Source organism: Argiope bruennichi, chromosome 11, assembly GCF_947563725.1.
Source record: "Argiope bruennichi chromosome 11, qqArgBrue1.1, whole genome shotgun sequence".
Lineage (NCBI taxonomy): Eukaryota > Metazoa > Arthropoda > Arachnida > Araneae > Araneidae > Argiope > Argiope bruennichi.
In genome coordinates this window covers 3875913-3890655 of record NC_079161.1, presented here as the reverse complement: position 1 = coordinate 3890655, position 14743 = coordinate 3875913, and the positions used below count along the sequence as shown (strand labels likewise).

Below are 14743 nucleotides of genomic sequence, written 5' to 3'. Positions count from 1 at the left end.
AATTTATAAAGATCAGTTTCAGCTATTAACATTTGATTGCATACTGGATGAGTATAAGAGGCTTGGGAAATCTAAATGCCCGAAGAAAATCGGTATTCAGTAAATCGCAAGCATTGAGCTAAAATTTTGGTCATTCAATTAGGGAATAATGAGCTAAAATGGTGCCATTTTATAACAATTTTTCAGTTTGAGAAATGTCGAGCCAATATCAAATTTGCGTTTCTTATGGCAAATATCTCAATAACATGTCACAGCCGTGCTTCTATTCTATAGCACATCCGTAAGATACGCAGGGAATTTTTTTAAATGACGCGGCCTGTAAGAATGAATTAACTCAACTAAATGAAACAATCAGCATGATTTTAAACTGAAAAAGTCAACTCAGATGTTTTATAGAGTGAATTACGAATTAATAAATATGAATAAAAAAAATGTTTTTATCAAATTGTTCCAGAGTTCAAAATAAATCGTTCTGAGCATAAATATGCAAATTAAAATAAAATTGACTTTTCATGAGGTTTTCGTAAGTATAAACTTATATAAATGGAATGTGAAGCACTTATAAGGCTTTTCAATTTTTAATGAATGTTTAGCAAATTGTTTCAAGCAAGTTTATTTTTTCACAAATTTACGCTTAACAGCACCGCATTCTTGTAGGATTTTGTTTAGGCTTTCATATTTTTGACAAACCTTCACATATATTTATATATCATTCTTTACAATATATCTTTCCTAGATAAATTCTTTTAAATCCAAATCTGTTGATTTTTTAGTCTTTCATATATAGGATATATTTCATAATCCTTTTTTATACGAATTATAATCTCTCTCTCTCTTTCTTTCTCTCTATTTATATATAAATCTTATTGTATATATCTGTTTGGATTAGATAATAATTTTTTTAAATCTTTTTCTTTACTGCCAAATGACCTCACATGCAGAAATTCAAATTTTTATTAAAAAAAATGGCATGCATGGTAAGGTCTCGGCTTCGAAATTGGAGGATTTCAGGTTCGAGACCCGGTTCCACCGAAGAACCGTCGTGTAAGCGAGTCTAGTGCACATTAAACCCATCGGGGCCAAACATCCTCCAACTGGTGTGATGTGGGAGTTTGGAGAGAGAGGTGTCATCCTCGTCATCTGACTGCTGTTCAAAATGACAAGGTTTGTCTCAAAATAGCCCTAGTGTTACTTTAAAACGGGAAGCTAATATAACTAAGCTAAACTAAATGCATTCATCGCATTTTGAAGAATGCCCCTCCTACCCAATCCAAACAGGTAGGGTCCTCCTTCCACTTTGATGCGCTTCCCCTCGCTGTTGAGGAATCTGCCGGGATCGAACTTGTCAGGATTCGGGAAGAGTTTCGGGTCGAAGTGGATGCTGTACAGGTTGGCGATGACGATGCTTCTTTTGGGAATCCTGTAACCTTCAATGGTAGTCTCCTCTGGAAAAAAAAACAACAACAATAAATTGAAAAATCGCAATGAACGTAGTTCATATAACATCACATTTATGCGACAAATGGAGCTTTACAGAACTTTTTACTGCGATGATAGCATTTTTATTACTATCGACATTAAAATTCATTCATTAGAGACGCTTACAAAGAAACCTTATATTTAATGATGCGTTTTATGCAAGTGCCTCTTTCTAACTAAATTATTATTAATTATTATTTAATATTTTAAATGATAACATTGAAAGGGTAGTTTCTTTAATAATGTCAATGCCTTGAAATCTGCTAACAAAGACATAAAATTCCTGATTGGCAGTACTTACTGAAATTAGAGTACATTGTTAAAACAAGAAACAACGCTGCCTTCCTGTAAAGTTCTTGTATAGTTGCGTCCATGTAAGGTAGGTTCTGCTTGTCCGTCCAAGATGGGAGTCTCTCTCGCCCGACAACGCTATCCAGCTCTTCTTGCACCTTCCTCTGCACATCCGGGTGCTTGCTCAGCTCCACCAGCAGGCTTCCGATGGTAGAGGTGACGGACTCTGTGCCCTCGAAGAACAGGTTGTATGCATTGGCTTTCAGTCTATGCTCTGAAAAGAAAATTTTATTTATCTATTTATTTTCCCGCATGCAAAGTATTACATTGAAAAAGGATCGCTATCATGAAAGAACTCGACCTTTGAAATTCGGATGAATTTCTTTTTTTCAAACCTCACTTCGCCTGATAAAAAATATTTTTGTCTCTACATCTATGTGTATCTGAATGTAGTTTTCAAATCTTATGACTTGCATAAGTAACAACTGGCAATTAGTTTTTTTTTTATTTTCTCGTATACGAAGAAGTATAAGGAAAGTATTGTCCAGAAACTTGATATTGAGATTTTGACGAATCTCCGTGTTTTAGACCTTTCTGTTCACGAAAAACACATTTTTGGCATCATCTGTGACAAAGATAGCTAAAATAAAAGAAAGAAAGAAAAAACGCTTTCAGCTGTATGGATGAAATTTGTTATATGATGTTTACATCAAATTTGTAGATGTCTATGCAATTTTAAGCAAAATCTATTCAGAGGAAGTCTGACTGTCCGAATATAAATGGACACTACAGATCGAAGAAAGCTCGATGAATAAAATTCGACGCACAGATCTAGATTGCAGAAAAATATATTTTATGTTTAAATGAACACCAATGTTCCAATTTTCAGCGAAATGACACAACAATGTGAGATTTAACACCTATTGGTCTGTACTTTTTTGGGAACAAGCAAACATGATAACTGCAAACGGCAATGATTTAAATATATCAGATTCCGTATGTGATTCTGTTATAAAATTATTATAATTGTCATTTTCTATCCCATTTGGATTTATATCACTTTGGAAAGAAGCATCTATAGCCCAAATTCGATTTTCGGATGCTGTTCACCTCATATCAGGGAATTGAGATTAATTGTCAAAGATCAATTGGTAGATTCCGTAAAAACGCTAAATGAACGTCCATATTTCATAACTATTGCACGCCAATGCCTTGGAAGGCGTTCTCTGGAATATCAATTTTATTAGAGAGAATCCGAGAATTTTTTCGAGAATTCACTGCCGTTGATTTTATATCGGAATGACAGATCTGTATTTTTTCATGTTCATGTTTTATATCTATCAATCATGTCATCGGCTGCCTGTCTGTTCATGCACATATACAATGAGCTAGACGAAGCAAATTCAACATGAAGTCATTACACAAAAGTGAGAGATATGTATCAAACTTCTGACTGCACTTTCAGATAAGACTCCTCGTGCCAGCCAGTGATATGAGCAAACACGGTCGCTTAAAAAACGAAAAGCAGCTCAGAAATAAAATTTGGCGTGGAACCATCAAAAGTTTGAAATTCGATCCTTGAAAGGGAAGAAATATTTATTGTTGCTACACGACGAAATGAAGTACAAAAGCGCGACATACTATGGAAATCTATGAGCAAGTCACGGAAAAATGCATCAGAAATAAAATCTTTATAAATTCATCGTCCAAGACTCTAATATATTCTGGTAAGATTTGCCTACACTAAATGGCCTAATAAAGAGAATGAGCTCCTACGATAGAGTATCATTTCGTCGCACTTCACTTTTGATCGCAGTGTTCATTGAAAGTAAGGGGCGGGCCAAAAAAACTCGATATTAAAAGAACAAGCTCCATTCCTTAAGAAAACATGAAGTATGGGTAGAAATAGAAGTACTCCTGAAGGGCACTTGTAGGGACTTGCGAAATAAACAACCAAGAAATCACACATTCGAAAACAGCAACATTAGCTGGAGAGTTCACTCCGCGATCAACAAAAAAGAATCCATTCTGTTGTGAGCGCCTTGCCTTTTATAATCTCTCGACAGCGTATGGAATTTTTCAGGAAGAATCTCCAAAATTCAGGGCCTAATAGAGATAGTATCAAAATTCTTATATTTAATCCATTTTTTCACAGAAATTTTTAATGATCCTTTTCTAAATACATCTAATACATTTTATATAATTATACAATTAAAATGTCGAAATGTTTTAAATTACAGCTTGTTCTCTTTTTTTAAAACAAAATATGTCTTTCTCTTTCTTAATTTTACATGCTTTTATTATAATTCATTTACAATCTCCTTTGAGGCCATATTTATGGTTGTGACATCTGCGTAGAAATAGAAGACACATGATTTTTTTTTTTTTTTTTTTTGTATCTGGTTATGGTTAATTTTAGCCAACTCTAATTTTCTTTTAGTGCTTACCTGTGAACGAACTTTCTTGGAGCCTGCCTTTCTTTTTTAACTCTTCCTGTTGCTGCAAGTAAGCTTCAACGTAGCATTTGGGGTGACTTGGATCGTAACTTTGCTTGATTTCATCCACGACCCTGCCGACAAATTTCAAGATATCTTTCTTTCCTTTCACCATTTCTTTATTTCCAAAAATGTACAGAAAGAGACTGGAAACCAAAGTTTTTCAATCATTATCTGCTGAAATATTATTTCTGCTCACACAATATAACATAATTTAACAGTAAAATATATTAAATGCTTTATATCAATAAAAACTTTTTGGCAAATTTAACGAAGATAATTTTTATAACAGTGACTCTGCAGTAAAAATGCAGTTTCAAAGCTTTCAGGGATCGACCCATTCCGCGAATTGATCTCATTTAGGCCCTAAAGTTTATTTACAGGCTTATTTGAATAATGTAATTAGGTTAAACAAGGAGAGATGCGTTTTCTAGTAATATCACCATTATTCGAAAAATTAAGGTTAAAAAGCTACCGTTTTAGAGAAAATTCTTACTTTTTATAAAAAATATTTTCGCGCATGAAATTGTCCCCAAATTCCAACCTCAAATCTTTGGCTCTTATAGAATGTTAGTTAAAAGGCTAATTTGAGACGAATGTCGTTTTAATTTTGAGCTGTAGTCAGATGATGATAACGGCATCTGAACTGACATCTCTCTCTCCAAATTCCAGCGCCACAACAGCAGGAGAGCATTTAATCCTGACACATTTGGCTTGCACCAGCCATTCGTATACGGAGGTGAAGTCAGTTCTCGAAAGCGGAGCCGTAATAACATGTCATCTCGACCTCGATATTTATAAAGATATCTTAGACTAGAGATACAGACACAGTGGAATTTCGCTTAACGGGCATAATTTGTTCCCGAATAGTACTCGAAATTCAAAACACTGGTTAAGTGAAATAATTTTTTCCATAGGAATCCATGTAAAATAGGACAATAAGCTCATCTTTGCAAAAAATATTCAAACAAATTTATAATAATGCAATTCATTTTTTAATATGTATGATTTTTTTACAAGAAAATTGTCTAAAGACAGTTGTCTGACTCAGCTTCAAAATTTGATGAAGTGAAATAAAGCATTATTGTTAAATGAATTTTAAGCACGCTTAGTTACTGGCTATTCAGTTCGATGCTTCTTATCATACGATGCAATCATTTCCCGTGATTCCAGCATGTCTCTTATTTCACTGGGAGGGTGTTGCTCGTTTGCATCCATCATTTCTTCCTCTCTCAAGTAGCTTTTGCCTATGACTCAGTGTTCACGCGAATGTCGCTTAACGCCAAACTTGGCAATGTTAAAATTACGGCAACCCCTTTACCCGCCCTTCCGGTCGAGTCTTTCCGGGGTTCATTAGAACGTTGACCAGCATCGGCTCTACAGCCCCCGAAGAAGCTGTGTACAACTTCAGTTTGTAAGGCTTAACAAAGCCAACCGCAATGCAATACCGCAATCAGCCATGTATTATATGATCTACTCACCACAAAAGGAGTGTATATAGTGTAAATAAAGAAGTTTAAGCAAAAGTACAGTCCACTGCTCACTTCGAATCACCACTTAGGATGCTGCTTCAAAATATTTCCCTGCAGCTCCTAGATGTCCATCCATTTCTAACCCCACAATCTTAGCCAGAGTCATAGATTAAAGCTCCACAATCACTTCAGAAACACCCAGGAACCACGTTCCACCACACTATCCAGCCTAAACTTCCCCCAATCGAGTGAGAAATATTGTCTTCAAACAAGCGCTCTACACAGGCGATTCCATCTTTTAACTCCTCGCCACTTGTTCAACGAAACATCGCTCGCTAAGCGAATTAGTTTTTTGCATTTTGTTTCTAATAGCCAGCTAATCAATAAAATTTTAAAAAAAATATTACGTATTATCATCGGTCAGCGCAATTGCATGAGTTCGAAGGCATTAAATAGGGGATTAAAAATTGATGACGAATCTCCGTTTTTATTAACATATATGTCAGATTAAATGTCAATGCTAAAAAGGTTTAAAAAAAATTGTATTAGTGTACAGAAAATTAGATACTTTTTGCTTTTATTGTTTTCTACTTTTAGACGTCCAAATTATAATTCATAAATAATATGGAATCGCGTAAAAAATTTCTTGAATTTACTACAAGGTGACGAAACTTTTAGAGAATCGAATGAATTGATTAACTGAAGTATTCATACATTGACAGTTTGAAAATAATAAAACATTGTTTTGTCATCGGAAACTGTGTTGAAATTCTGACTTGTAGCACTTAAGTAAATGCTTGAAAAATCAATTGCTGTTTATTCCAATAGACTGTTATAATTCCATTTTTAAAAAAATGAAGCAACCAAAATGAAAATATTTTTTTTGGATATCAATAATCAACTTACTGAAATGGAATTCCGATCAGCAGATGAAAAGCGCCAGTAAATAAATGGACCATTTCATTCATACTGTTGAGATTTCTTTTAAATGTCACATCCTTGTCGAACTTCCTGTTGAACAAGACTTTGCTGATGATGCTGTTGAAAGTGTAGGCCAGGTGGAAGCACAAGTCGTTCGGCTTGCCATCGAGATTTCTGAGTTCTTGAAGGAGGATCTTGATTTCGTCCTGAATCTGGAACTCGAACTCTTGCTTTCCTAATCCAAAATTTTTTGCAGTTTGCATGAAAAATTTCCTCTGTTCACTCCAAGGTTGCGCCTCCTCCTGAGATATACCTGAGAATTAAACCGTTTGCTGAATAAATGGTATTTTGTGTGAAATAGCAAAAGTCAACTTTTGTGATCACGATGGGAACCCACTAAATCTAAGGGAGAACCCCCAAAAATATGAACTTTAATAAATATAACATCTAAATTCTGATGAATTTCTGCACAATTCTGGGAAACACAGCTTTAGAATGGCGTCTTTCTGTCAATTTGTGTCTTCCTAAAAAGTGTGTATATTCGCTCTTGCACATGCGAGCATTGCAACCCAATGAAACAGAGAGCTCACTGAGTAGAATTCAAAATAGAATCCATACACAAATTGTAAATCAGCATCAAAATCTGAATCAAATGAAATATAAAAATTTTATTTTTAAGCCTATCTGTCTTTTTTTGGTGTGCGAATGCAATAATTCTGAAACTTAACGACTTAAATGATTCGAAAGACCTGTCACCGAAAACACAAATATGCGTCAGTGTCTATAATTAACCAAAAGGATATGTAAATTCAGTCAAAGTGTTCGTCTAATATTTTTTTTTCTTTGTAATATGTTTGTCAAATTTTTTTCCATCGTTCCGGGAAATTATTTCTAAAAATTACTTACAAGCGATTTAATTCTTCAAAAAAAATTTCCTTTCGGCGCATTGAAAATGCATTTAAATATTTTAAAATGCATGTTTAAAACATTAATTGCATTAAGTAGAACTACGTTATAATTTTGTTTCATCAGTAATTAGAAAAATAATAGTGTCATTAGGAAATTTCACTTTCCGAGATATCCATTTCTTCATGATTAAAATTTTGTAATTAAATATCTTTTACAATTATTCAGTAGTGCTGAAATAACTGGACTATGCAGTTGATACGCCTTGTAACTGCAACAAATAAAAATAATTGTCAAAATATTTCTTTGTAAAATAAATATTTCTTTTCTTTATACAAATTTGGCCTCGAAACATGACTCAAATAAGTTATTTAGACTTATAATTAACCATTTGCAACTGGAATTTTTGGAATCCCTCTAAAAAACGTTCCTATAGAATATTAAGGACCATTTTAAAATAAATTAAAATTTAAAAAAATCTCAACATTAAATTATTTGGATTAGAATCAAAGATCTCACTATTTCGCAATCGGATAGCGACATACCGTGGGGTAAACGAATCATTAAAAATATCATTAAAAAAATTCTGAATTTCAAAGCTTTGCAAATACAGTTGCATTGATCTTTCTTATTTATTTCTTCTGCTTTTGGCGACCAACATATTTGCTGAGGTTGCTGGTCAATATAAAATTTTTAATTAAATGCTTTCTTCAGCAAAACACCTTGAAATTTCAAATCTTGATAGTCGTATAACTCGTACTGTTTCAGACACTATCTACTATTCCGTGCTACATATTTTTTGAATTTTCTATCAGTTCCTCGATAGTAAATTCTTAATTTAAAAGGGGAATGGACAAACTTCAATGAATTCAAAAACGTTTTTGTTGAAACTAATCAGGATAATAAAAATTATAAATAAATAGAATAGAATCATTCAGGAATGAAGTTTTCTGTATAATACTGAATATTTCTTTTTAATTTTTGAAATGTCTCAGATGATCTCTCATATGTCTTATTCAATAAAAATTTCTCTGATTCAACTTCAATTCAGCTTATCATAATAAGAAAGCAATTTTCAGGAGATAAGAACGATCATATATTGCTATATTTCTAATTTTATTACAGGATAGAGCAGCAATTTTTAAAAATGAATACAACGTTGAAAAATTTTCTTCACTGCTTGGTTGTAAATTAAACTGTAGTTCAATTACGACAAATTTATGAAAGTATGCTAAAAGTCAGTTTTAACAGAAATTTACTAATTATGGAAATATTAACCCTGTCTTCATACCTTCATCTTGAACAATGAAAAAAAAAGTCCATGGTGAAATATGTGTAGCAATAATGTAAACGTCTTGAGTTATTTTATAACAGTTAAATATGTTGCAGTTAAAACGGCTCAATATATGCTCTTGAATTTATTACAAAAAGATAAAATTTCGAAATAAAAAACAAATAATCATTGAAAAGACAATTTTTGAATTTTTAGACGATGATTTTGAATTTTTGGCAAAGAATTAAACAAATATTTAATTTTTATATTAGATTACTACGTTATAAAAAAATACGATTTTATAAACTCAAACTTAATCTTTTAAAACGAAATCCACTTCACTATTTTGGATTTATACATTTTGAAGATCTCCCCATTTTTAAGTATACTTATTAATGAAAGCCAAGGAAATTATTTCGTTAAAAAGTCTCTTATCTTATGTAAATTCTGTACAAATGTTTAGTGTATTTTTTAAAAAAATAAGTTGCATAGCAATCTCAATTCGAAATCCTTAAATAAAAGCAAGTTATAAAAGAAAAACTTGCCAGGTTTTAACTATATATTTTTTAATATATTTTTTGATTAACTATTTTCTTATGTTAGAAGGTTATAGAAACTTATGGATCAAATTAATAATAATAATACGTATATGTGTACATTCCAGGTATATATAATTTTAAGTTATTTAAAACTCATTTTGGCTACGCATTTATTCTCAAAATCTCAAAATTAACGGCTCAGAGCGCATGCGAAATTTCAAGATGCTTAAAAGGATATAAGCATAATGACATCAATCATATCGTCCACTGATAACGGACACTCATTTATTATCTCACAGCTGGAGTTGGGGAAAGGCAAAAACCAGTAACCGAAAAAATACGGGCCCCACAATTTTAAGGGAGTTTTCGTTTCCGAGTTCTTACGGGTCCGCCCTATTGAAGGAGAAAAGAACGCGAAGTTTTTACTCGCGTGACATTAGGAGCGTTAAATAAACGAGAAGTTAAAAGGCCGGAAGTTGAGGTTAGGATTTAAAAGTAGTTCAAAACCCGACGAAGACATAATAGGGGCTAACATGCTTTTAAAATCCGTATCATAACTCCGACTGACGAATTTCAATCCATCCAAAATAATAATAAACCAATGCATAGCATTATTTAAGTGTACCAATAGTGTGCAACTGAGTTTCATTTAGCTTAATAAGTTTTTTTTACAAATATTGCATCTTGCAAATTAATTCATAGTTTTTATCACTAAGAAAGATGATTTCATTAACCGAATATATTTTCTAAAAGTGATATAATTGATTAAAATAAAGTACAGATATAAACTACAGACATAATTTCTATGATTTAGTGATTAAAACTATTCATTTTAACCTGTAATGTTTAATTAAAAGTGAAAGTTAACTAATACAAATTGAATGTTTGAACTAATTGTAGGGGTTTTGAATCCAGTTGGATTTCAGTTATTGAGATCATGTCTGGTCACAGACGAGCAAACTGTTTCTGCACAAATAATGCTCACCTATTCCGTCAGATATCCAAGAAACAATATTCATCCCATGTGGTCTGCCAATAAATTCTTCCCCTCTGTTCAACAAGACTTCTTTTATCACTTTGTGCCCGTTCAAAATAGTTATTAACCTACCGCCTGCGGTACGAAAACTGAAGACGTTGCCATATTTTTTACTCATTTCCATAAATTGCGTATGAGTCTTCGAAATGAAAGGCCAGTAACCCAAAATCGGCAAACCCCATGGGCCGGGGGGCAACTTGCTGTTCTTCCTCCACCAGTCCAGAGCCAACCAAGTCAGAAACAAAGCAAGAGTTGAAATCAGCAGCGGTTCGGACAGATACTCGGCCAGCGCCATGATCCCTGTAAAAAGTATTGTGTGGGAAAGCAACATTTTAAAAGTAGGCTCTTCTTAAAAAACTGAGATGTAGAATTATTTTATTTTGATTATTTTTTACTTTTCAGATTCTAATCTATAATACATAATAATAAAAATGATAGGTCTTGGAAACCATTTGCTTATTAAATTCACCAACAAGTGGCGCAACCACCAAAAATGAAAATATACGTGAATGAATCGATTAACTGGTAATTTAACTCTGAAAATATTAAAATTGTGTTTTTTCCTCGACAATACGTAAATATACAAAATTTCTGTCAGATCAAGAATAATTAAAATAAATAAATAATAATATTTAAATAATAATAATATAAATAAATAATAATATAAATAATAATTTATTATGAAATGCGAAACGTACTCGTATGAAAAAGTATAGGGATATACACTCCTGGGTTTTTTTATAGATGCAGTTTGATAAGTATCGTTGCAATGAAGGCCTCTTCTATACAGATATTTTTGGTTGGTTAGAGAAAAGAAAAAGAAAAAAAGAAAGAACAAATGGGATATTTTTTTAACAGATGGTATTTGTAGGATAACTTAGTATTTATAAAATGCGTAATGCTTGATGGAAAATAGTCCAAATCATTCCAATGCAACGAAAATCACTCAAACAAAGACCACTGAACTTATAGCCACCACATTTCAAGCAAAGTTATTTTTTTGGTAATAGATGCTTAACAGTTTCTTAAAAAATGTATTCGATTTCTTATTGGAAAAAAAAAGTTAATCATATTTTTTACGTTTTTGTTAAATGACCGCGGATATATTATCACACATTTTTGTGGATCAGTTTACTATTTATAAAACTATCTTTTCAGTGATATTTTATTTCCATACGTTTTTCCTTCTATTAGATAATTGCTTTTAAACACACACGTTATCAAATATTGAATACATTTTTTGTGCACAAATTAATGCAATAAGTGAAAATTTTTAAAAATAATTTTAAAGACTGAGTCAAAACAGAACTAATATGCTGCATATACAAACATTTTATACAAAAGTAAAAATTAATTTTGTATAAAATATTACGATACATAATAATTTTTCAACGTCTGAGAAGTCTCTTAAATAAAACGAAAGTTTTAATTTGAACCAGGCGATTTTTAAAAAATGCAACTAGTCAATTATAACCAAGTATAATTAAATGAATCCTTAATATATCTAAGCGAAAAGCTAATTAAATAAACTTCTCAAGTGTTTTAAAGCCAACATAAAGTGACAAAAAAATTGAAAGAATTAAACAGAAATACTAAAAACTAAAGTTGGAGCAGAGCAAAGTCTGGTCGTTTCCCAACAAAAGAGTATCAATAAATTTCCTTGCTTTAAAAATAATCTGTATCCTTTCGTTCAATTTTAAAAAATAAATAAAATTTGAAAAAAAATTAAAAAATAAAATTTTGAATTTTAAAATAATATAAAAATACTTGTATGTGGTATTTTACTCTGAAATTACTTTAGATAAAAAGCAGGTTGTTTCTAAATAATTGAATACATAAATAAATTTTTCATTTTGAAAATGTGACACTATTCTGTCCCTTGTTTTAAATAATTACTATGGCAAGTTTGGGTAAACACGGTTCATTTGTTTAGGAGGGATACATGCACTCAGCCACAATATGTTTTTTCTTTATTTCTGTTAAGATCAAGTGAAATAGTGATTAAATATTCGGGACAATTATTAATAGCGAATAAAAGGATTTTCTTTTCCTGAAAAGAGAGACATTAAACAAGAAAACTTACTTTTCCAGCAATCGAGTTGAAACTGCCGTGAGCTTCCCAACGGTCCTGCGCAGATTATAGGCTTCCTGCCGACCCCGCACTTTTAAATGACAATCAAGTATCATCAAGGTTAAACTATCCTCTTCCTTTTCTCGAAGCGCCCCCATTATCGCCTTGCAAATCGGTATTGTAACACCGGGTGATAATGCAATCAAAATTACTATACTGAAAGGAAAGATAAGTTATTCTAAAAATGGTACGTCTAATGCTAATTCTTACGGTTCCAAGATGAAAGAGATAAGTTGATTCAGATTGGATGGGTGACAGATAAAGATTAAAAAATATGTGCTGGAAATAATTTCGACGTAACGTTTTTCAAAAATGCCAAAAAATTTCAGGCGTGAATGCTAAAGTTTGCATTAAAGATATTCTTTATATTCGGTTGTATTTTTTTCTCATCCTTCTTTCCAACTTCTTTGCAACGCATTTTTTCTGATTTGTTTACCAGTATTTAAATAAAATATTTATAATTCTCACAAAGAATAATTTTGACCGTTTCAGTTATCCTCTTTCAACCATTCATTTCCCTTAAAAGTTTTAATCTTTTCATTTACCTTTCATTTGATTTTCTGGTTCTTTTGGCATTCACGATGAAAGCAATATTTTTGTGACGACATTAAATAAATTATATATTAAAAAAGAATAACATTTAATAAGAAAAATTATATTTTATTTTATTTCAGACAATATATATATATATTCTTAATAAAACATTTTATAGAGTCTACATGTCGTATTATTTATATTTAATAAAACATATTTAGTACACTAATATTTTAAGCAATAAAGTTCTACTCTTGTATAACTACTATTGATTAGATTATAAAAGTTTGAAATTCACTAAACCCGCCCCATGATTCGTTAAATGATTTTATTCGAAACAACCACAAAAATTGTCTAAAATTTCTGAAGCAGATATTTACAAGGCTTTATAAATCGATCAATTTCGCTAACAGAATCTTTCTTTCTTTTTTTTTTGGAAATATTAATTTATCAAGAATATTTCACTTAACGTTTTGCTCCCGATCGGTGACTGGGTGTGTGTGTGTTGTAAGGAAAAGGTGAGGTTTTAAAAAATTAATTTACACTTTTTACTTTATACTTCTCAACATTGAAATGAGCTTTTATATTCTGTGAATAATCATGGATCTCATTATCTTTATCTCGTTATCTTGCAAAGGGTTATTATGACTAACAAACCAGAGGATTATTAAAATTTATATTTGGTAATGAACGCAGCAGTGTCTCTAATAATATAAAATATAATTCTTCACATTCTTCACATCTTCACATCTAATTGGAACTATATGCTAGCATCTAATGGTTTAGAAAGCAATAATTATACGATTAGAGTGGAGACTCTGTATAGGCGCCTTTCTTGACCAGTTCATTTTTTATCATTTCAATTCTTTTTGTGTAACTGTGGTCATTAAGCTAAAAATAAAGAAATTGACAATATTCTATAATTTGGCTGAGATTCAAAATCATTAGTAAATAACTAATTTTAGTTTAATATATGAATTTCTACATAGGGGGAAGATTTTTTAATTTTATACTCTAGTAAAAAGATAATTTCGCTTTCCTTTTTCTGATATATCGTTATTTTTAATTACTAAGATTTATTTTCCGACTTCTGAAAGAAAGAGGTTATTATGTCATCAAAGATAGTGTTTATTTATACTAAAAATTTAGTTCTACAGCTGAAAGATAAACTAACTTCAGTGAATGGAGAGATATATATTTAAAATTTTATGTAATTATTCCAACAAATTCCTTATCCTAGACAAGATATCTTTCCACAGTTTTAAAACTATCTGGTAGTACAAAATTGGTAATTCTAATATCATTAAACTTTTGGTTTTTGTGACAGAAAAGTTCCAATTTAATTTAAATTATTTCTCCAAAAATTTATTTTTTATTGAAATTTATTAATTGAATTTTGAATAAAGTGAATTAGCAATTTTTTTCGTGTCCTATTCCAAATTTACGAAATACCCTATACTTCAAAATATGAATATTGTATTAGATACCAAATTGCATAGCTGCATCCAAATATACAGATTCTTTACTTGCAAATGAAAATAACAGAATGAATGACACAGTTTAATATATTTTAGGTTTAGACCATTAAAGTTTACATGATTTCATTCTGATAAAATTTACAAATCATTCATTTTTTTGTATGATAAATAAAATATCTGGTTCACAG

The 14743-nt window shown here is 31.3% G+C and overlaps 1 protein-coding gene across 1 annotated transcript in view; it reads right to left on the bottom strand.

Moving 5' to 3' along the window:
- The window catches only part of LOC129957285 (cytochrome P450 2C44-like), a 41894-nt gene extending 29259 nt beyond the window's left edge, over positions 1-12635 (bottom strand). The window contains exons 1-6 of the mRNA XM_056069547.1: positions 12496-12635; positions 10362-10712; positions 6644-6971; positions 4218-4411; positions 1781-2044; positions 1266-1445 (exon numbers count right to left, since the gene is read on the bottom strand). Of these exons, the coding sequence (XP_055925522.1) occupies positions 1266-1445; positions 1781-2044; positions 4218-4411; positions 6644-6971; positions 10362-10707 (1312 nt within the window). The 5' untranslated portion in view covers positions 10708-10712; positions 12496-12635. The remainder of the gene's footprint in view (positions 1-1265; positions 1446-1780; positions 2045-4217; positions 4412-6643; positions 6972-10361; positions 10713-12495) is intronic.
- Positions 12636-14743: the final 2108 nt, after the last annotated feature.